General features: G+C 46.7%; 1 protein-coding gene across 4 annotated transcripts in view; it reads left to right on the top strand.

Moving 5' to 3' along the window:
- The window catches only part of PFKFB1 (6-phosphofructo-2-kinase/fructose-2,6-biphosphatase 1), a 302,863-nt gene that overhangs the window by 223,389 nt on the left and 57,142 nt on the right, over positions 1-22,332 (top strand). For all 4 annotated transcript variants that reach the window (XM_069645334.1, XM_069645332.1, XM_069645331.1 and 1 more), the window contains exons 9-11: positions 14,459-14,605; positions 16,298-16,402; positions 16,657-16,786. In XM_069645334.1, coding sequence (XP_069501435.1) covers positions 14,459-14,605; positions 16,298-16,402; positions 16,657-16,786 — 382 coding nt within the window. The remainder of the gene's footprint in view (positions 1-14,458; positions 14,606-16,297; positions 16,403-16,656; positions 16,787-22,332) is intronic.

Below are 22,332 nucleotides of genomic sequence, written 5' to 3'. Positions count from 1 at the left end.
CTTTGATTTACCATGGGGCTTGCATATCATGGTTTGTGTTTTATGGGTGTTGATTGTGAGGTTGTTGCTTGAGACATATGTAGCCAAGCAATCCAATAACTTTTGTAGCCCAGAGGGCGTCTGTGAAATGAGGATCAGATCATCCGCATAAACCAAATGATTTATGGTGTGGGACCCAGGTTTGGGGGAGTCACTATTAGTGGCTTGTAGACTAATTCCAAGATCGAACAGAAAAGAATTTAATATGGAGGACGCAAGAATGCATCCCTGCTTGAGACCTCTCTCAGTCGAAATAATGGATGAGAGTTTTCCTGCCATGGATAATCTGATCTGTACCGTTGTGTTGGTATGGAGCAGCATTACTAGAGTTAAAAGTGAGATGGGACACTTATGGAAAATAGGTTTTTGTTGTAAGATTGCTCTATCGATGGAATCAAATGCTGCTTTAAAGTCTATGTATGCTAGGTATAACACTTGGTTCTTGTCCGCATATTTGAATCTAAGAGTGTTGAGAGTTAGAAGATTCCAAGGCCGGCAACAAAACCCACCTGAAAAGGGTCCCTTAGATTGTTATGAAGGGTCCAGGAATTGAAGTCCCTAAGAACAATTCTAGTAAAAAAAATTCCAGGTGCGTCTAATAACACTATGGGCCTATAGCTGGCCGGAACAGAACGGTCCCCTTTTTTATAAATAGGGACTATTAGTGAGTGTGTCCAGGAGGGAGGTAACGATTGTGTGGTGTTAATGGTGGTGAAGATCTTGTGGAGAATCATGGCCCATTGTTCAGGATGCATTTTGAACATATGATTTGAGAGACCGTCTGGGCCACAAGCACCGGAGTTGCTAATTTTTTTAATAAAAAATGTAATGTCATCTAAGTCAAAGATTAGATGAAAAGAGCTCCATGTATCAAATGCTATCAAGCTAGGGGAATGAAGCAGACATGCAAACAATGCTGTGAAATGCTTAATCCACTCTAATTCAGATACCGGATTGGATTGCAAAACAACTTGTGGAGGACGAGTAGATTTATTTAGTAGGGACCACACACCAATAGCAGATTAAGTTTGAAAGGAAGAAAGCATAGCTTCCCCGTCATGTTGGTACATCTGGATTTTCAGAGCTTTAATGGCATTTTTGTGCCTCGTCTTAATGGATCTTAAGATAGATGCACGGTCAGCTGCGGGAGCATACATGGCCTGACGTTTCAAGGCCCTCGCGTGAGCTTTTAGTAGTTGTACTTGAGAATTGAAAACATGAATTCTAGGGCCTGGAATCATATAAGCCCCCTGAGGTTTAAACATTTTGGATTGCTGGAAATATTGTAACAAATTGGAATAGTGAATGACATCAGACTCATTCCTAGTTTCCAGGACTCCATTTAGCTCGCACAAGGAACTGGGGGACCATCAGAGGCGATTGCCTCCATTGTTGAGTGTCAAATTTCGATGGGTGTGATTTTCATCGAGTTTGATACATGAGGACTGAATCGTCCATTTTACAACTAATTGGTTGTGGTCACTGTTCTGATTTGGGATCACTTGAAAGTGATCCATGCTGGAAAACAATGAAGCGTTCACAAAAATGTAGTCAATTATGGACATACTACATCCTCTCTTCCAAGTGAACTTAGGAGGTGTATCGGTTGGAAAAGCTCCATTGAGCATAATTAGATCATAATTATCAACCACAGCCATCCATTTGGATAATCTAAGTTTACTGGAGGCACGCGGGGTGAAACAATCTAAATTTAGATCCCCTGCAACAATTATATTAGATACTAGGGGATCGAGGGCCACCAAATTAAGAAGATCTATGAAAGCCTTGAAAAAACAACCATCCGATACACCAGCCACGTTCCAATATACATTGATCAAAGCATAGTGATTTGTGTAACAGGAGAGTCTAATCATTTGAAGATACTGATTTGGGCAGCACCATTCTTGAGCAGCCATACCACATCCCATCTTGATTACTGTTAGAAGGCCAGAAGTTGGTCTTCCAGAAATCCCACGTTGAGCTGGATTTAATAAAACTTGATGGTTGTCCCATAATGGCACTGAAGTCATCCACGTTTCTTGAAGTAAAAGTATATGATGAGACATGAGGTTGTTGTTATTGTTGTTGATCAAGTATGAAAAGCCTCTAGTGTTCCAACTAACAAGCGATATGATCTGTTTGTTGGTCTCAGAGGCTAGCTAATGTGACTGCAGGCCTAAAGAGTGATGAGAGGCACTTGGAGTTAAGGCCTGATTTGTAGGATGCCCATAAGGGGCATGCTGAAAGTTGGCTGATGAGTGTATGGTTTGGTTCAGAGCTAACATATTGAGGGTGTCGATTGAGAGGACAAAACCCAAAGAGAATAATTCAGCTCTGGCCATCCAAATTAAATTCTGGATGGCTCGCGAGTGAATCCACATTCTAACAAGAGTTGGTGTTTTGCTGAGGTGCCAATTCTACCAATGTGATGTCAGATGAACCAATATCTTCAAGTGAACGAATGTCCGAAAATATGGCCAGGAGGGAACTTCTGTTCAGGATGTATTGTGGAGAAGGACTGGGTTTGCATGCTAGCAATAGCGAGTAATTGGCTGGGGGTTTGCCTACAGGTTTTCGAGGTAAAGGGTTTGAGTGGGAAGGGGGAATATTGGCTGGATTCACACGAGAGACTACAGTTGTTTGTCTCGATTTGGTAAGTGACTGTAGCATGCAATCATTTCCGCGGCCATTTTCACCAGCTGCGCATATGGGTCTGGAGTGACAGTCGGATCAGAATTAGCAACAAGGGGATGGGACACAATGTTTATGGGTCTTTGGGATGGGCCGTCAGGGAGACTGTTATGCATCATTTGAGGCATATTTGAAGGTGAGGTACTACTAGCAGATTTGGGAACGATTGGCCCATATGATATGGAGGACATATGGACATCAACTGCTTTCTTAATCTCGTCCCTATGTACTACATCAAGGTTTAAATTTGAGTCAGAACTGATTCTGTCACTTGGGGCGTCTATCATTACAACTTTTGCAGTGGGGGATTTGTTAGATGTGGGCTCAAGTTGCTGTGTGGCAATCTCTACTAGTTGATCTAAAGGAGCATAGGATGTAGGAGGTTGAGACAAAACTGTCTCAGTACTTAACGCTTTTGCTTGTTTCATTGCAAGATATTTATTTGTAACAGATCGTGCAGCATTGCGTATGGTTTGTTTGGGCAAGTTCAAGTTTTTTATGAAAGTTTTAGATTTGGCAGTATTCATTTTGTTCTTTCCAGAGACATTTTTCAGAAGTTTGACAGCACTGGGGTGGTTTTTCTTATCTTTGGAAAAAATAGTGTAAGTTTCTTTCATGGGGGAAGTCTGCTGCACTTGGGGTTTAAGCAGTCTTTGATTCTTTTGCAACACATTTGGTACCAGGTCGGGTTTGAAATTGATTTTTGTTGGAAGACGTTTTTGCTTTTCTTTGGGAAGACAAGAGGGAATCTGGTCTGTTTTCGAGAAATTGTTTTGAACAGAGATTGTGTTTGGATCGATGTTCAGACCCATAGCAGGACACACAAACTCCACTGATGCTTCAAAAGGACGGATAATTTGTTCAATAAAGGGCAATACCTGATCCGGTAGTTCATCCAGGGCTTGGAGGATAGGAACAGAAGTAATTAGTAAACATTCAAGATCTGGAGGGCAATCATCAAGTTTGAAATGTGAGTCAGAGCGAACACGGTCAGATCGAGGGGCCACGGAGTTTGAATTCAATGGATGAGGGCCAGGTGGAAAAGTATTCAGGGAAGTGGGCAAAACTGATTTTGGATGCTCAAGAGACCACTCGGTTTGCCATGCATTTATTTTTTCCAGCAGCACCCTGTGGGTTTGCAACTTTGCTTCCAAAGTGTCATACAACTTGGTTAAAGTTGTAAGAGTGACATGGAGAGCATTTAGGGCAAACTGTGAGAGAGCCGAATTGCATTTAGTGTGGTTCGCTAGAGGGGGTACAATTTGAAGGGTTTGCTTTTTACACAAACATTCTGGAGGTGAGAGTTGAATACAACTGATGGCAGGCGATGTGCTCAGAACGGCATTGGCGATTTCAGTAGGGACTCCTGTTCTTCGAGGAGTGGGGGCACAAAAGGAAATCTTTGAAATGGAAGAGCCACAGGTCGAGAACATGATAGGAGATTTGGATAGATTGTCAGACAAGAGTTGGGGAGAAAATGCAGAATTGGACGGATTGAGATCAATTATTGCAGCGTCTGATGTATGTGGCGCTGTGGGCGAAAGATTATGGAGAAGCTCGGCAGTGGGAGGCACGTTTTCAAGAATGCTACAATCAGTAACAGCATTCTGATCAACCTGACATTTGGCCGCCGAGGCGCCAAGAGGGAAATGCAAGTCATGGACCGTAACTGTAGCGATTTGGGCTTGTGGGATGGACGGAGGACTCATAGGATGTGCAAGGGCTTGACGGGACAAAATGTTCATTTTTTTCAATAGTGCCTCACGAGAAATAGCGTCAGACGCTAGCTATGACACTCAACTGCAGAGGCCTCAAGAGTACAAGGTTGAGTTTCTTTACAAAACTTACGTATGTCTGGAGAGCTCGGTTTCTTCAGGGTAAGATTGACAGTGCGCTTAAAGCGCAAGGTTTTTGGGGTTGAAGTAGAATTTGCAAGCAGTTTCTGTGAGTCCTTCAGTGTGGTTACCCCAAAATCGATCAATAAACCCTTGGGCATACCGGTTCTGAGTGTGGGAAACATTCTGCAATTAATTTTAAAAAATTAATAATAACCAAGCAAGTACCCACGGGCCCCACGGTGCCTCGGCGAAGCGGCAAAGCGGGACTTTTGGGGACTTGCTGGGTGTGCGCGCGCGGTGCGCGCGCAGCTTCTCTTAAATAGGTCCGCCTCTGATTCTGAACTGCAGAGCCTATATGAAGAAGGAGACGTCGTATTAGAAAGTTTGTTGGCACTGAATGTGCAGATGAAAATGTCAACAAAGGTAATCACCTTCTGGATGTCGTAGTGCTTCCCAAAGGTTTTTCAAAGCGGCAATGAAGCAGAGTCTCCCGCGGCAAAGCGGGACTTCTGGGGACTTTCTGGGTGCGCGCCTTTAAAACTGCATGCAGGGGACACAACAGCACATATGTGCTGACGTTGGCAGTCCCATGCATGTAATTTAGATTTCTTATAAAAATGACCTTGTAAGAGTGTGTGCATTCAGTTACCAGGTTAGTGTTCTTGTATATTGCACACTCTAAGCTAAATTGCATCTTGTGCTTGGTGGATTCGGTGCTTGCTTAGCTGCGCCTTGCTCCTAATGCAAAAATAACAAGGGTTCTGCAGGTCAGGGCTGAGGGTGGTACATTGACACGGTCCTAAGAATATAAGAATAGGAGTTTCTGAAGGTCACGAATGAGGTGGATTGACGGGGATGTAAGGGGCCTAAAACTGGAAAAACAGGGGTTTGTGAAGGTCACGAATGAGGTGCATTGACGGGGATGTGAGGGACCTAAGACTGAAAAAACGGGGTTTGTGAAGGTCACGAATGAGGTGCATTGATGGGGATGTAAGGGGCCTAAGACTGGAAAAAACGGGGTTTGTGAAGGTCACAAATGAGGTGCATTAATGGGGATGTAAGGGGCCTAAGACTGGAAAAAACGGGGTTTGTGAATGTCACAAATGAGGTGCATTAATGGGGATGTAAGGGGCCTAAGACTGGAAAGAACAGGGTTTGTGAATGTCACGAATGAGGTGCATTGACGGGGATGTAAGGGGTCTAAGACTGGAAGAACAGGGGTTTGTGAAGGTCACAATTGAGGTGCATTGACAAGGAGACGAGGGTCCTAAGACTCGAAGAACAGGATTTTGTGAAGGTCACAATTGAGGTGCATTGACAGGAATGCAATGGTCCTAAGAGTGGAAGAACAGGATTTTCTGAAGGTCACGATTGAGGTGCATTGACGAGGATGTGAGGGCTCTTAGACTGTAATAACATGTTCGGTAGGTCAGGGCTGAGTTGCAATGACAGTGTCTTAAGACTAGAAGAGCAGGAGTTTTTACATTTGCACGTTACTGGATCCAAACACTTGATGAATCCCATTGTCCACTGGCAAGCTGGTGGTGACCCCTTTTCTGCCCACTCCATAAGCCCCTGTGTGATTCTGGTCCACGGGGGGATTGGCTGTATATCTTTATAAGTCCATATGGTCTTCTGCTTATCAGCACCTTCTGACCCTGGGGGAAGATGCCGGTGGCAGTACAGGTCCGCTCATTTAATGCAGGCATGTGGCACCACTATGGCAGGGTGCTCAAGCTATAGGCTCTTTCACTGCAGCTTGAAATAATGCATGGGGTTGGAGGGTGGGCGCACAGAATCTTCAGAAGTCCATCAGGTGGTAAATGAGAAGTGGCAGGGGTGGTACGTCCTACTGAGAAATATGGCGATGCCAAGCAAGGCGGGTGCCACAGAGTAACAGCTTGAATATAGTTGATCGTGTGTCGAGCTACATGACGTGACCAGCTCGACCCCAGTCCTGCCAGCATCTCGGCCTCCTGATGATCCCCACAGAAAAGCTGCTCTCTGCAGGAAATGTTAGGGGGCAGCACAGGTCCTAATCTGAAGGAGTCAATATAAGGATAAGCCAAATGCCTCAGTTCATAGACTTTACACGCAGACTACATGTACTTCATGTATGCACATATAGAGTGATCGTATAGGTGCTACCAATGAGACACCTTTTTAAGGATAGTATATTGTTCTGCTGAGATCTTAAAAGGTCAATACAAGTGCGTTTCCATTATGAATACATCGGGTACTTTCAAATGGATCAAGATGGGCTTTTCGAAGCACGTAGCCTCGACCTAAACCTTAATGATTCTATTTTGGATTGTGCTGTTGTATTGGCTAGACAGGACAAAAGGCAATACAGTTTGTTTTCCCTATCAATGCTTACATGTATTTTGTAAGTGGGTTTTTTGTCACTTAACAAGATCACGACCCGCAACCTGCCCGTACAAGGCTGTCGCAGTCATGTGTGTAATTTCATTGATCCTGGCCTTTGTGCTGTGTCTGTTGAAATGGTGGAGAGCCACAGGGCTGTGTTGTGTATTTTTGTTTATAAACTCTACTACCAACCGCCTCCCCTCCTAAGAGTGAAGCCTGTACTGCTCCGCCACAGCTCCTGCCGGCAGGGTCAGAAATATAAGGGACGCTCTGCCTGCCACTAACAGGATAATCCTTCATTCTCTCGCAATCCTAGAACTCGCATCTTAGGCCGGTGTGTTCCCTTGCAATCCTTGATTGCATGCACTCCCTCGGCTGCATGCGTTCCCTTGCAATCCTAGATTGTGTGCGCTCCCGCGCATCCTAGGCCGCGTGCGTTCCCTCGCAATCCTTGATTGCATGCGCTCCCTCGCATCCTAGGCCGCATGTGTTCCCTTGCAATTCTAGATTGCGTGCGCACACTCGCATCTTAGGCTGCGTGCACTCCCTCGCAACTCTAAGCCGGTCTTCTCCACTCGGCCGCGCGCCCTCTGCATCCCCTTTGGGCCCTCTCCTCCCCATTTCCTAGCCCCCCTTGCCCTGACCTATTGTGTACTTTTCTGTGATTTTGTTTTCCATGTTTGTTGGCTATATTGCATTGCCTGCATTTATGCTGTGATCATTCTTTTCCTTTAGGTTCCCTTGGTAGTTTGTTCTGTTTTCTGGCGTTTGCTATGCATGGTTGTTTGCTTACATCGTACTGCCTGCATCCCTGCTGTGTTTATTCTTTCTTCTAGGTTCCCTGGTCGATTGTTCTGTTTTTTGGCGTTTTTGTTTCTCCTTGGTTCTTTGCTACATAGTATTGCCTGCATCCCTACTGTGTCCATTCTTTACTTCTAACTTCTGTCAGCAACTGACTTTGTCGATATAGTGCATCTGAGTTTCGGTCATTGTTCTATCCGCTGTGTGCCCCTCCTCCTTCTGTGTCCCCCTGTACTAGTGTTTCCCACCCCCATTCTGCCTGCTCCCTTGCTCACCCACTCCACTCTCCCTTCCCCCCACTCTGCCCCCGCTCCCTCTATGGTGCTCTCTGTCTCTCCTATCTTCTCTAACTGCTTTTCTATTGACTACCCCATCCTTCTCACTACATCTGGTAGGAAGAAGTTCAAAAGGGATATCTTAGTCTCCAACCCAGGCCTCCCTATCGCTGATACCTACACCAGTGCTTCCTCCACACAAAACCTTACTGACATCCTCTTTGTTGTTCCCTCTCCACGCCTATGGACCCCCCCATATGGTCTCTGTTCTCTCTCCTTTTTCTTCTTCACCCATTAATGGTGGCACCTGATGGGCGGCCCTCTTGGCCCGCTTCCACTCCTCCAAGACCATCATTAATGTTTACCTAAACGGCACTGTCTTGGTCCAAGGCACTCAGGCCAACATCCTCCTTTTGATAGACGATCCCCGCGCCTTATCAACTTCCTTTCTTCTCTTGCTGTCCCTTCTTTCCCTCCTCTGCCACCTCTACGGCTGCCTCTGCTGCTTCTCTGGTCACCCTGTTGCCTCCTTCCTCTGCCACCCCTCTGGCACCCACCTCCTCCTCCTTGGCTACCTTGCGCTCTTCTCCTTCCTCCTCTTCCCATCCTCGGGCGCCTTCAACACTTCCGCAGGGCATATCTCTGACCTGTACTCCTCCACGGAAGTCCTTCAAAGAGGTCCCCTTCTCCACATTGCTACTCTCAACTCTCGCTCAGCTGTCAAACACTCCTCCGACATCTGCCGTCTCATGCAAGAACTCGATCTGTATCATCTCGGTCTGACCGAGATGTGGTTCATGGCCAGTTCTGTCACAAGCTTTGACACTCTCCTTCCTGATGGCTACAAGATCCTCTCCATGCCCAGAACCAATCATCCCTGTGGGGGTGTATCCTTGATCTTCCCGTAGTGGTGGATCCCTGCTTCTATCATTCCTATTCAGGACTACTCCTCCTTTGAATGCCTGGTCTGCAGGCTCTCTCTATCTCCTGGCCTTTCTCTCACTGTGGCCACTATCTACCAGCCACCCTGCCAGGTCGCCTCCTTTCTCTGAGTGGGTGGACCTCTCTTACTCCCTCCTCTCATCTACCTCTCAACTTCTCCTCTTCTGAGACCTTAACATCCACTTGGATGCTTCTTGTCCTTCTGCAGGACTCTTTCGCAACCTCTGCGACACTCTCTCTCTCTCTCTCTCTCTCTCTATTCTCCCCTCTGGCCCGACTCACTCTGCAGGGCACACTCTGGATATTCTGATCTCCTCAAACCTCCACCTCTCCAACCCTCTCCCCACTTCTCTCTCCTGGAGTGATCACTTTCTCCTTTCCTCCCATCTCTCTCTCTACCCCTCAGGCCAAGCCGACTCAAGCACTGCCACCTACCTTCTCTGTCATCCGACCCATAAAACGCATGTCCGTGGAGGGTTTTGCTTCTACTTTATCTCATCCTCCTGCACCATTGGTTGACTCACACCCTGACACACCCCTTTCCAACTTGCATCTTTCTATCTCTGACACTCTTGATGTACCTACCCCTGTAATGAGGATCCGCTTGAAGCCCAAATCCAAGTGCCACTCTTGGTACGAATCCGACCTTGTCACCCTTAAACGCAAGTGCAGGGTGGCGGAGAGGAAGTGGAGGGCAACAGGTGCACCCTCGGACAAACTGGCCTGCCGCCTGCCCCAAAGGCAGTACAAACTCTCTGTCGTCGCTAAGAAGAAAGCTCACATCCAAGCCCACGTCTCTCTGGCATCTAACAACTTGGCCGAACTCTTCAAAATCTGCAACGAGCTGCTGCAGTATCTAACTCTCCTGTTCCCTCCCATGCCCTTTGTGCGGCCTTGGCTACTCATTTCATCACTAAAACTCAGGACATACTGTCCACCTTCTCTTCCTCTTCTACCTCCTCCTCCACTCCTGGCCTTCCTGGGGCCACCTCTCCCCCTCCCTTCTCTTCCTTTCCCTTGTTCACCCCTGACGACATTTCTAGACTAGTCCGATCTATAAAGGTCTTGTCAAAACAGGTTCTTCCATGTTCTTTCAGAACCATCAAGGACCACATCGACACCCTTGCTCCAGCCTTGGCCGATTTCTGCAATCACTCTTTTGCCACTGGAACCTTCCCTTCCCCCCTTGTGCACCCCCTTTTAAAGAAGCCCTCTGCCGATCCTTCCTCTCTGGCTAACTATCGCCCGATCTCTAGCATTCCTTTCCTGGGCAAACTCTTGGAAAAGCTGGCCATCTCCCAGCTTAACCTTCACACTAAATCTGTTGGTTGTCTTCATGACCATCAGCCTCGCCTCAGAGCGGCCAGAAGCATGGAAACTACTCTCCTGAATATCCGTGAAGTCCTGCTCTCTAACCTTGATTCTAACCTTCCTTCAGTCTTCATTATCCTCGTTCTTTCTTCTGTCTTTGACACGGTCAACCATGCCATCCTGCTCAATCGCCTCAATGATAACCTGGGTATCACTGCCTGGCTGACCTCCTTTCTCACTAACCGACCCTCTCAGGTCCAGCTGGGGTCCTTCCTCTCTTCTATCTGTCTCTCTACCTGTGGTGTTCCCCAGAGGTCTAACCTTTCTCCCTGGCTGTTTAACCAATACCTGGCACTTCTTGCCCACTGCATCGCTGCTCCAACTTTCAGTGTTGTGCAGTTGACACCCCGCTCTCTTTCAGGCTCCCCTTGGCCGCCTCTACTCCTTCTCTCATTCCAGACTGTCTGTAAGACAGAGATCCTCCTCATCGGAACACCAGCTCCCTCGTTTCCTCTCTCTCTCTGGCTGCCCATCTGTGCCCTTGTTCTGCTCCTACCTGTGAGGCTAAGAACCTAGGGGTCATCTTCGACTCCACTCTCTCCTTCTCTCCTCACATCTCCGACATCTATAAGAAGTCAAACTATCAGCTGCACCCCCTCAGAGGTATTCTGCCTTTCCTCACTTTCCCCCAGAACCCTACTGTCTCCAGAGCTCTGACCCTTCCAAGGCTGGACTACTGCAACAGCCTCTTTCTAAATCCTCCTGCCTCTACTCTCTGTCCTCTACAACTCACCCAGAAAAGGACTGCAAGACTTGTCTTTGGCCTCAAGCCTAAGGATTGTATCTCTACAACTCAGAAATCTCTTCATTGGCTCCCAGTGGTGGCAATGATCAGGTCCAAGCCCCTCTGCATTGTCCACAAGGCTTTCTGGGGCCTGGAACCACACTACCTCCAACTCTCTCTTCCTAAATATCTCCCATCTCGAGCTCTCCGTTCATCCACCTCCAACTCTCTGAGGGTCAGTTCCTTTTCCAAGCAGATAGTTGGGGGCAGATCTCTCTCTTTGACCAGGGCCTCCCTCTAGAACTTGAGCAGAACCAACTCCGGTTCCGGAAGCAAGTCAAGACCTTCCTCTTCGCTTGTGCTTTCTCTCTTCCTCTCCCCTGCTGATCTGTTACATGCACTGGTCACCGGGCCACCCTCTGAACTTGGGCTCAGGTCCCTGCGTGTCCAGTTGCACCTTGCACTGCCTCTTGGCTCCCCCAGCACTTGTGGTCTGTATCTGTACTACAGTCCCCTCTCTCTGTACTTATGAGCCACCCGTTGGCTGCACTTTCTGATTACCTGCACTGAGCCACCCGCTGGCTGCACTTTTGATTACCTGCACTTCTCCACACCCCCCTTTGCACTTTTCCCCTTCCCCTTCCCCTTCCCCGCGCAATATGAATGACAAATAGCCTAGTAAGATCGTTGTTTTGTCCTCCCTCTGTTTCCTCGTCTTTGTCTTGTCGCGCCTAGAAATACTTGTGTACAGACACGTTATAATGTCATATCAATCTTCTTAAGCCCTGGCAAGAGGGCCTTTGTAAAATCTCCCTGAGGATGGTGTCCTCTCAGAGTGGACACCCAACTTTCAGAGCATATCATTGGCATTGGCATTGGCAGAAACTGTGCAGGCTGCAGAATGCATGCATGCATGCAGCAGTTTCATCCAGTGGTCATCCCCTGTATGGCATTACCCTGTGTCATGAGGTTGTCCCCGAGCACGTGCATTGTAGTAATAACCTCAGGCAGCTCATGGGATTGGATCCTGAGAGGGCAGGGGCAGAGAAAGAGCAGCAGTGACAACCAGTGAAAAGTCACAGTCTGGCCCTGACAGAAAAAAAAGCAGGTGCTGCAGCACAGGGGCAACAAAACCTACATTTCAGGGTTGGGGGGCTAACCCTTCAAATGTTGGGGGAGGTGCTAACTAACAGATGGAGGGGGAGGGGCAACCTTATTTGTGGGGGGCATCTAACTTTACGCATTCTAATGACTATTCCATTGCAGCTTCAATGTTACAAGCAGTTAACTCTCTCCTTTAAGTCTGAAAGCACCCACTTAATGACTACATTGGGAATGAGCTGTCTCCTGTCCCCTCTCTACACTTCCAATCACTCCCCTGACACGCAAGTACTAACCCCACATCACGATGTCAATTGCCTTAAAAGATATGTATATGAATGCAGGTGCTAACAGTGAAATGCTTTAACTTAGCATTTGCTGGGCCTTTGTTAACGAAGCCCAGGTGCCGTTTAGCATCTGTGTCCTGTTCTGTCCGGCCATGGGTCTGTAGGTCAGCCAGGTCGAGTCAACATACACCAAAATGTCGATTGGGGGACGGGAAGGGAAGGGGTGCGGCTGAAGCTCGAAAAGCTCAATGGTGTTGCGCCACTGCTGGGGCCGAATAAACGTCCCCTTAAAAGTGAAGTGAACAGACACGCGGAAGCAGGAAGGGATGATCTGCGTGTAAGCTTGTGAGTGACAACTTTCTGATGGACGGCAGCCTGTACTACATGGCTAAAGGTGGGCTCCCTAGCAGAGGTCATCTGTCCTATAGGCATGCATGCCTATAGGGGATTACATACAAAGCCGCTTCTTGGCCCGGGCTGAGGCTGAAGGGCAGAGCTGAATAGCTCAAGGGGTGGGCGCAGGAAGGGGCCCGCCCAGAAAGCTGTCTCTGAGCTTGCTGCAGAAAAGATTGTCCTTTGACCCGCAATGGCCACGAAGCCATGAAGGTCGTGGTCCAAGGCGGATAATCAAGGGCGACAGGCAGCGTAACTTCGGTACCTGGTAGGCGCTTGCGCATTGAGCTTTGGACAAAAGGGCTGTTAGCACCTTTTCGCCCGCACAAGGGACACTGCCCCCGGGTGCCCCGTCCACCAGGAGATAAAAGGGATGCAGCCATGACATGCTAATGGGGGATATACACTCAAAAAGGGGTAGGGGGTGGGTAGTGCAGCAACGCTGGCTGGTCTGGGGCTGGCCCCCAAAATCTAACACCTGCAGACCAAACCAGTCTGGCCTCTGGCGTTGCTGGGGAAATATAAGGCAGTGGCCTGCCTTGATAGACAGCAGTTATTCAGTTGTGCCCCTGACAGTGGGAAACTGAACAGGACTGGAGCTCTTCTTGCCCGCCCTCCTCTCCCATCATGCAAGTGAGCAGCTCAAATGCAAATTACAAATATCCAGTAGAAGACAGGGGGGTTGTGGGGGGGTGGGGGGGGGAATGTGGTGAAAACAAACGGCCGGCAAACCTAGCCAACACGGTGCGAGGTCTAAGGACAAAAGAAGGCCACACGTTTAAAACTAATTTCACTATCAATAGAAATGAAAAGAATAAAAACATAGCATGTCTTAATGAGTATGTGTGGTTCATGGTTACAAACATGTTTATGTTGGGGTGAGTGTTGTGAACTGTGATGTGAGCACCAAGCCAGGCATCTGTTATGTATTTAGGGATTCATAATTACAATCCTTTTATCACAGACTTGTTTAGGCAATAGAGATCTCTGATCACTGTTCTAGTCCTGAAATGCTCTGTGATTTAATGTACAGCATACAGGAACCCTCATTGGTGCTATTTGTCCCCTGCCCCACTCTCAGAGGTATTTTGAAAGAGTACAATAAGAATGTACCGGACTGTCCACCTTGGAATCATAACCTTCTATCAGAAAATAATTCATACGGTTAGTCTAGTATTGCCCCTTGTGAAATACAAGTGAGGTGGTACGAACAGAACGCCTGTAGCACAGGGTCAGTGAGCCCTCACAACGCGGCAGGCTGGTCACACCGCAGTGTGCCAGTAGGGACAGTTTGAAGCTGCATTCAAGCAAGGCCTTCCCTAAGAGCAAGTGACAGAAAAACCATTTACTTGGGAAGCAACAGCTGTGTTTTCACATTAGATTCCTTCTGTAAAGTACTTGAATTACAATGTAATGAAACCAGCTTCATTTATATAGCAAGTATTTATTGATATTGAGGAGGAGTTTTGTCACACAACACAGAGGTGAGGTTTGGGAGTGACGTGTGCCAGTCAGAGGTTGGGGGGCGCATTCTAGTGTTTCGCCCTGGCCACCCAGTTGGCTAGACACTGCCCTGGTTACAGTGGTTTCCTGCTCTCACCAGCGCTCTCTCTCTCTCTTCCCCCACAGTTTGCCAGCTCGCTCGGCGCTTTCATCAGCTCCCAGAAGATTCCAGACCTCAAGGTGTGGACGAGCCACATGCGGCGCACCATACAGACGGCGGAGGCACTGGGGGTGCCATACGAGCAGTGGAAGGCACTGAATGAGATTGATGCGGTGAGATGCCTCCCCCTCCCCCCCACGCTTCCTTGAACATGGCAAGTCCTGAAGCCAGTGAAATTGGCGCCAAACAAGCCCCAGACCATAACTGAAGAGAACTAGCTGAAACCCTGCCCAATCCTGGACTTCCGACTTACACCCCAATGAGGATCCACTATAATGTGGGAATAAGACATGAGGCATGGCGTTCTACGCGCCACAGATCTCCCCTCGGTATGCAGTAATAAAATTGTGGCAAAAGAGTCATCTGCACAAAAAAATCGCAGAAAAAAAGCTGTGGTTTGACAGGCTAAAGGTGTACCCCATTCTGCCATTTAAGGGCAGCGGGGGTTGCCGGGGTGTCCCCCGATCCCCTTAAATGATATAATGTGCCCAGGGGTTGCAGGGGTTTCCCTGCATCCACTACATGGATTGCGGTGGCAAAACCACAGCCATTTTACTGCGATTTTTTGTGTACACGGCTATTTTTTCCACGATTTTGACACATGGAACCCTCCCCTCAATCCCTTAAACAGGGATTTCCACCTTGGAATCAAGGCACAGCTGGAAGCTCTGGAAAGGAAATTCTCCTGACAAAACAGTCACTTGTAATTTCCAGAAATGGTTTTAAAAGTGCAGAATAATTCCCAAATCTACAGGCAGTGGCATTTAAATTACGGCGTTGCCAGAAAAAAGAAGGTTTGACCTGGTTGGAGCTTGTCAACAATGTGTGCGGAAATGGAACAGTTGCAATGCAATGGCAAGTACAAACATTTGGGAAAACCAAAGCAGCAGAGTGACGAATGCGTCCATCTGGGAATTGAGTGGCTGTTCCATACCATACATGTTCATAGCTATGTGTATTCAATAGACTTGGGGGTGACATCCATCATTTAAAGGATGGGGGTGCCTGGAGATGAATACACCTTTGCCCACAAAGTACTTCGGCTTGCCCGAGCACATGTAAAGGCGGGTAGAGCGCCTTCCAGCTGTTAAGTGGGGCATTCACCATTGGGGTATACAGTCACGCTTAGCCCTTGCACTCCTATGAGTTATGGGACTGGAGCGGGAGGTGGATATTGGAGTAAGATTCTTGGGCTGCTTTTTTAGTTTGGGTCCGTTTATTCGAAAGAGGACGCGGCAAAGTGCCCAGGGCCGCAGGTACCGGGCTGCCATGTTCAGGATCACTTGAAATAGATTAGTAAATGGCTGCCCCTCGTTCCCAGAGTGTTTCCCGCCTGAAGTTCCTCAGAATCCCTTTTGCTGTTCTCAAAGACTCAAAGAAAAGCACACTGTAGCCAAGAAGGATGTTGCCCCCACCAGCACTCATGAGCTACAGTCTATGGAAGACAAGCACATTACCAGCCTTGCCTCTGACGCATAGTGTGATCCTGGTCGGCAGTGTCCAGTTTCACCACTAATGCTCTCCTGGCTTGTCAGGTGGGTGCATGAGTGTACAAATGGGGTAGTGCAGGCCCCAGCAAACATTACTTGTGCCCAACCAGTCAGCAAACAGTTCAGATTAATGAAAAAACCGGATATGCCATGTTACTTTAAGACCCCAGGGTTTGAGATAATACCCCCTAAAATGTGTACTCTGTGGCCCATCTTCCGAGTGAAAGGTTTAAAGGTCCACAATAGCTTTATTCTACCATTGCATGTGTATAACATTAATAAACACTCTTAATTGCGTTCTGTTCTTGTCTTCAGGGAGTTTGCGAGGAGATGTCCTACGAGGAGATCCAGGAGTACCACCCAGAGGAATTTGCCCTGCGCGACCAGGACAAATACCGCTATCGGTACCCTAAGGGCGAGGTGAGCATATGGGGAGAGGAAGAGGGAGAGATGCTGCAGGTCCCCTCTAACACAGGGGTCTGCAACCTTTGGCTCTCCAGATGTTTTTCACTACAACTCCCATCATTCCCCACCATCAAAGTCAATGGCAGAGAATCAGGGGAATTGTAGTCCAAAACATCTGGAGAGCGAAAGGTTGCAGACCCCTGCTCTAACATGTGTGCACTGATGCTATGCATAACAGTGCTATTTTTGTTTCCTTCTCCTTTGGGTAGTCTTATGAGGACCTCGTCCAGCGCCTCGAGCCGGTCATCATGGAGCTGGAGCGGCAAGAGAATGTGCTGGTTATCTGCCACCAGGCCGTAATGCGCTGCCTCCTCGCCTACTTCCTGGATAAAAGTGCAGGTATCGTGCCCTGCACCACTTCTTTCATGCAATCTCTGCATGGCCCTGCGCAACATCTCCCGCTTGCTGGAGCCGCAGCATGCCTGCACACTACCTCTCCCACTTCCGGTAGCCAACACATACCTAGGCAGTGCATCTACTGTGTTCCTGAATCCATTGCATGCCTGTACCCAGCACCACCCCCGCTATGCAATCAGAGCGTACGCGCACACAACACCACCACCGCTACAACCAATGCACGCCCATAGCAAGCATGCCCGCTTCCTGCGACCAGTGCATGCTTGAATCCTAGATGCCCACTTCATGCAATGTGTGTATCACAGAGGATACATGAACACTCCTGAAATGGCTGCATTGCAGAGGTGCCCCTCAGTATTTAAGGGGGGCACCTTCGAACGTGTTATCCAACACGCCAGCAACATTGCCCTTAATCTACAGCCCAGGCAAGCCCTTGAATCAACCTTTTTCGCCAATGATTGTCGAGGCAGAGCTGCCAGGTTCACCTCTAAAACAGCATGCAGGAGCCATGAGCTAAAACAAGAGGCGCGTAGACACATACTGACTATAAAAGCATGAAGGAGCCATGAGCTAAAACAAGAGGCGCGTAGACACATACTGACTATAAAAGCATGCAGGAGCCATGAGCTAAAACAAGAGGCGCGTAGACACATACTGACTATAAAAGCATGCAGGAGCCATGAGCTAAAACAAGGGGCCTGTAGACACATACTGACTATAAAAGGTATTCCTGCAGGAAATGACATGTATTTCCAAAAACCACACAAACTACAGTAAAACAAAAAGAGGTACAAACCAGAGATTCCCCTTAGAACACGTGATGTGTTGAATGGCATCTGTAAGTCTTTCTTGTAAGGGCCAAGTCCTCTGGCTGCAACCAGGCTTCCACTTTAGAGGTAGGGAATATCTGAGCTCCCTCCTTTAAAGGGGGTGACTGCCTCTGGAGCTCCAGCCTTAAGGCCACAGAGCAGCCCAGGGTAGCAGTCAAGAGTGCAGGAGGGCATTGTTGAGGTATAGACTCATGAAGGCAGGGATCTCAAAGGGTAGCAAATCTCAGGCTCCCGTTTCGGGGATTCAGTGTCGAGGGCACGCTTCAGCCATGCTACTATGCGACTACGCTTTTTCTGGCGCAGCCTTCCAAAGAGCTCAGGAGAATTCAACAATCAGGGTTCAGCTAGACTTTAAATAAAGGATGAAGGAGGCAGATCTCACACCGGCAGAGGAGACAGCGGTTTGGCTTTTCTATGCCAGCAGGAGGCCTCATGGATTGGGAGTCATGCCAACAACTCCAGAAAGCCAGGATCACATGACCATGTGTGGTGAGAGTGAGGGGGCTTTATGAAGTGCAGCTCTAGCTTGGAAGCAACAGAACACTATACAAAGGTGATACACCCAGAGATTACAAGTAGGGTTCACGGTAGGGTACGGGGAGCAGAGGAGGGGGACTCCAGAGAGGGAGAAATAGGGTTGAGTGGACTGAACACCGCTGACACCGATTGAACAAGAATCGCTGAATCCGTCCTGGTGTATTTTTTTTTATTTTTTTTATTTGGTTAGTTGAATTTAATCAACCTTTCAAATATAAAACAATTCACTTTACAAAGTTTCGAATATCATACATTAATAACAAGATATACCAAGAATTTTTTTTTACAAGAAAATATAAGAAAAAGAAAAAGAAACTAAAAAAAAGCAACAAAATTAAAATAATATAAGTCAAATACATCATTCTGCAATCCACACAATAATATGAGGGCAGCTTAGATTAGTGACCAGCCGGTTCAAGCATCAAAGAATTCAAGAAATTGACAGTAGCTATTTGTATAGCTGAACATGATGAGTTTAGAATTGCTGCCCAACAGTCTTCAGGGTCTAAAAGACCTAAATGTTTGCACAATTTTGAGAAATAAATTTCTCTTTTATCCCGGAGAGGTACACATTGAGTAATCAGATGAACAAGAGTTTCATGAGTGTCGGGTGACAAACAAAAGCGACACTCATTCTCCGCTGGAGGTAGAAGCTTGCGCCTAACTTGAATATCATTAGTAATCCAAAGGTTAAATCTCAGACAAAGAATTCCCAGGCGATATTGCGGGGTGGGTGAGAGAATCAAGTATGGGGCCACCGTACAGATTTTTTTGTGAGGAAATCTCAACCCATCTCCATCTTTGTATTGTAGGCAGAGGTCTCTGGTCAGAAGCCAATCTGTTTGATAAATTTTAAGTTTTGCTCTTTCCGAATTCGAGACTAGAATATCAATTGAGACCTCTGCAATAGCCAAAATATTGTATACCTTTGTCAGCCAAGTGTTTATGAAAACATGTTTAACCGAGAACATGTATTTGGATAACAATTGTAAGATAGAGATGTAAGTGGTTGAGATAAGGCACTTAAGAAAGAGGGCACACACTCGCCAATTATGCAGGGCTTGTAATGAGACTAAACCTAATTCATACCGAATCCATGCACAAGGTGTGCATTGTGGAAGATGTAACACCTGTTTCCAGAATTTAGCTTCCGATAAGGTGAGAAGCGGTGCCAAGTCTTCATTGGTAGTTTCAAGCCCATAAAGAAGAATGGGAGTGACTTTTAATTTCCAGAATTGTAGTGCCGGCATCACTGAGAATTTACCATAGTTAGACATTATGAAAGAAGCCTGAGAAATGGCATTTTTCAGTTTGGCAGACAAGTGTGAGCTATGACCAGAAGCATGAGCCTTGCCCTCGAAGATCATTCCAAGATAGGTGTAATGTGAAACCACAGTTAAAGGAATCTGGTTAATATGCCACAAATGAGTTAGTGGTTTATGTAATCTTGGACAAAATGTTAAAATTTGAGTTTTGGTCATGTTTACTCTCAGTTCATTGCAAAAGATGTAATTATGAAATGCATTGAGGAGCGTCTGTAAACCAGAATGAGTTTTAGAAATGAGGACCAAATCATCGGCATATAGTAATGCTTTAACTGGATGATTATTAAATTTAGGAGGGTCTGAAATAATATTCTCAAAGGCAAGTCTCATGTCTTGAATGAAGTAATTGAAAACGGCCGAGGCCAGCAGGCAACCTTGCTTAAGGCCACGGGCTGTAGGGATGTTTGGGGATAATCGCCCATCTAAGGAAAGACGAATTTGTATGGAAGTGTCAGTATGCAATGCAGAAATTATATCAAATAAAGTGGATGGGCATTGGTCACGAGAGAGTTTAGTAAGAAGAAGTAGTCGGCTAACAGAGTCAAACGCTGCATGCAAATCTACTAAAACGAAAAAAAATTGTTGTTTAGTGGCGTGACATTGTGCCTTAAGTGCATTGAGACAGATTAAATTAATGGTGGTGCCTAAACCTGAAACAAATCCTGATTGCTGAGGGTAATGAAGATGAAAATTTGTAGTCCATTTGTTGAAGTCACGAAGAATGAATCTACAGAAGAGTTTACCCGGCGCATCAAGAAGTGCAATAGGGCGGTAATTGGATGGTAGACTACGTTCGCCCTTTTTGAAAATTGGAATGATTAAAGAAGTCTTCCATGAGAGTGGAATTAACTGATGCTTCAAAATATTGCAGAATATAATGTATAAGATATGGGCCCATTCAGAGGGGTGTGCCTTAAACATTATGTTAGAGAGGCCATCAGGGCCAGCAGCTCGTGACAAACTGGCTTTCATGATTGGATCTTGAATTTCCGGTATTGAAAAATCAACTTTCCAAGGAATGGCAGAGTTTGGATAGAACTTGTAGTTAGAAAATTTTACATCAGCATATAGCGCTGAGAAATGGGTTAGCCAAGCCATGTCGGAAACTCCATTGATCTGTAACGAGCCCTGCGAATGGGAAGTCTGAGCATGAAGTATTTGCCACATATAGCTAGAATTTCTGTTCTTCATTGCTCTTAACATGACTTCACTGTCATGTTGAAAGAGAACAGCCCTCTTGCTTCTAAGCCAATTCTTATATCTGGTTTTAAGGATGGAGAGGTCACGACCACAAGAAGGAGAATTCAACCGTATGTTGGTTTTCCGCGCTCTTCGATAGTCGGCCTTTGTTGATTGAATGGATAGCTCGAAAGAATGTCGATGTCTGGCATTTAACTTTATCGATGTGGAGAGAGTATTGGCAAACGGGCTCAACAATTCAGAATAGTGGATATGGTGTGAGGATTGGGCATGATATTCAATACTATGCTTGAGAGATGACAAAGAAGATAGATTCCAGCGCACTCGACATCTTGCAGGGTTGGTGAGGAGTTCAGGCAAGAAATAGTGGCTGTCCTCGTTGGAAAGGGACCACTGAATGCTCATAGAAAGTAGGTTGTGGTCACTATAGGTTAGATCCATGATGGTGAGACTGTCTATGTGTTGGAACAAGGAAGCATCGACATAAATATAGTCGATGATGCTCAAACTAGCGCCTCGATGCCATGTGTAACGAGGGGGGACGTCGCCTGGGACCGCCCCGTTGACCATATGAAAGTTGCGCCGCATCATGAAAGAGGACCACATAGAAGTTGATTGATTTGAACGAGCTTGGTTCCAGCAGTCAAGATTTATGTCGCCCAAAACAATTGTGTGTGAGATGTGAGGAGTGATCAAGATTGTATCAAGAATAGAAGCCATGTCATCAAAGAAGGTCTCATCAGTTTGTCCGAGGGGGTTGCGGTAGATGTTGACCAGCGCAATTGTGAACGTTTGATGACTAATCTTCACCAATTGGATATGGGCCTGCACTGAAGCCCAGGGTGAGACTGAAAGGCCCATCTGAGAGTTGACCGCAACTAATAGGCCCGAAGACGGTCTACCCTTGTTGGGAAGAGCTGGGAGTAGAGTTAGATCGAAGCCATCCCATACTGGTGGAGTGAGTAGCCAGGTTTCTTGAAGGGCTACAATATGATAGGACAGAGAAAGATGAGACATAGATGTGCATTGCCTCGGGTATTCCAACTAGTAAATTTCAAAGATGATGAGATTGGAACGTTTGGTGGTTAGGAAGGACAATAAGAATGATGTACCACACAGGAGATCCTGATACTAATACAACCAGACACTTAACCGTCAAGCAGTATCTAATGTAGGAGACAGAATAAGACATCCTGACTCCTTCAACTTTAACCACACTCGCAAACGCTTATTTTAGCACAAAAGCTATTGTGCATTGGGAACATCCAAACCAGAGAAATAAGGAGAGCTTAAATAATATCCTCTAATTGCAGGATACTGTATTGCCCTGAAAAAGACTGCATGGTGGAAACACGTGTTGGCTTAGTTACAACACTGGTTTTGTGATCACTGGAAAACTGTACTAATATTTAAATATTAAATTCTAAAAATAATATTGGGCTCAGGGCAGGATGATTGGTGTTCAAACAATCCTTCCACTGATTGCAGTGCAGTTTTACGCTCTACTTTCGAGATGCTCTTTGAAAAGTAGGAGCTGTGGGTCCTTCTTGAAGTGTAGGATGGAGGGAGCAAGTCTTAGCTGCATTGATAACTTGTTCCATAGGGATTCCTCTATAGACATCCGCCAGTTCCATTT

Source organism: Ambystoma mexicanum, chromosome 2p, assembly GCF_040938575.1.
Source record: "Ambystoma mexicanum isolate Mex_15411 chromosome 2p, UKY_AmexF1_1, whole genome shotgun sequence".
Taxonomy (NCBI): domain Eukaryota; kingdom Metazoa; phylum Chordata; class Amphibia; order Caudata; family Ambystomatidae; genus Ambystoma; species Ambystoma mexicanum.
The sequence above is the reverse complement of the archived record's forward strand: the minus strand, read 5'-3'. Positions and strand labels throughout refer to the sequence as shown.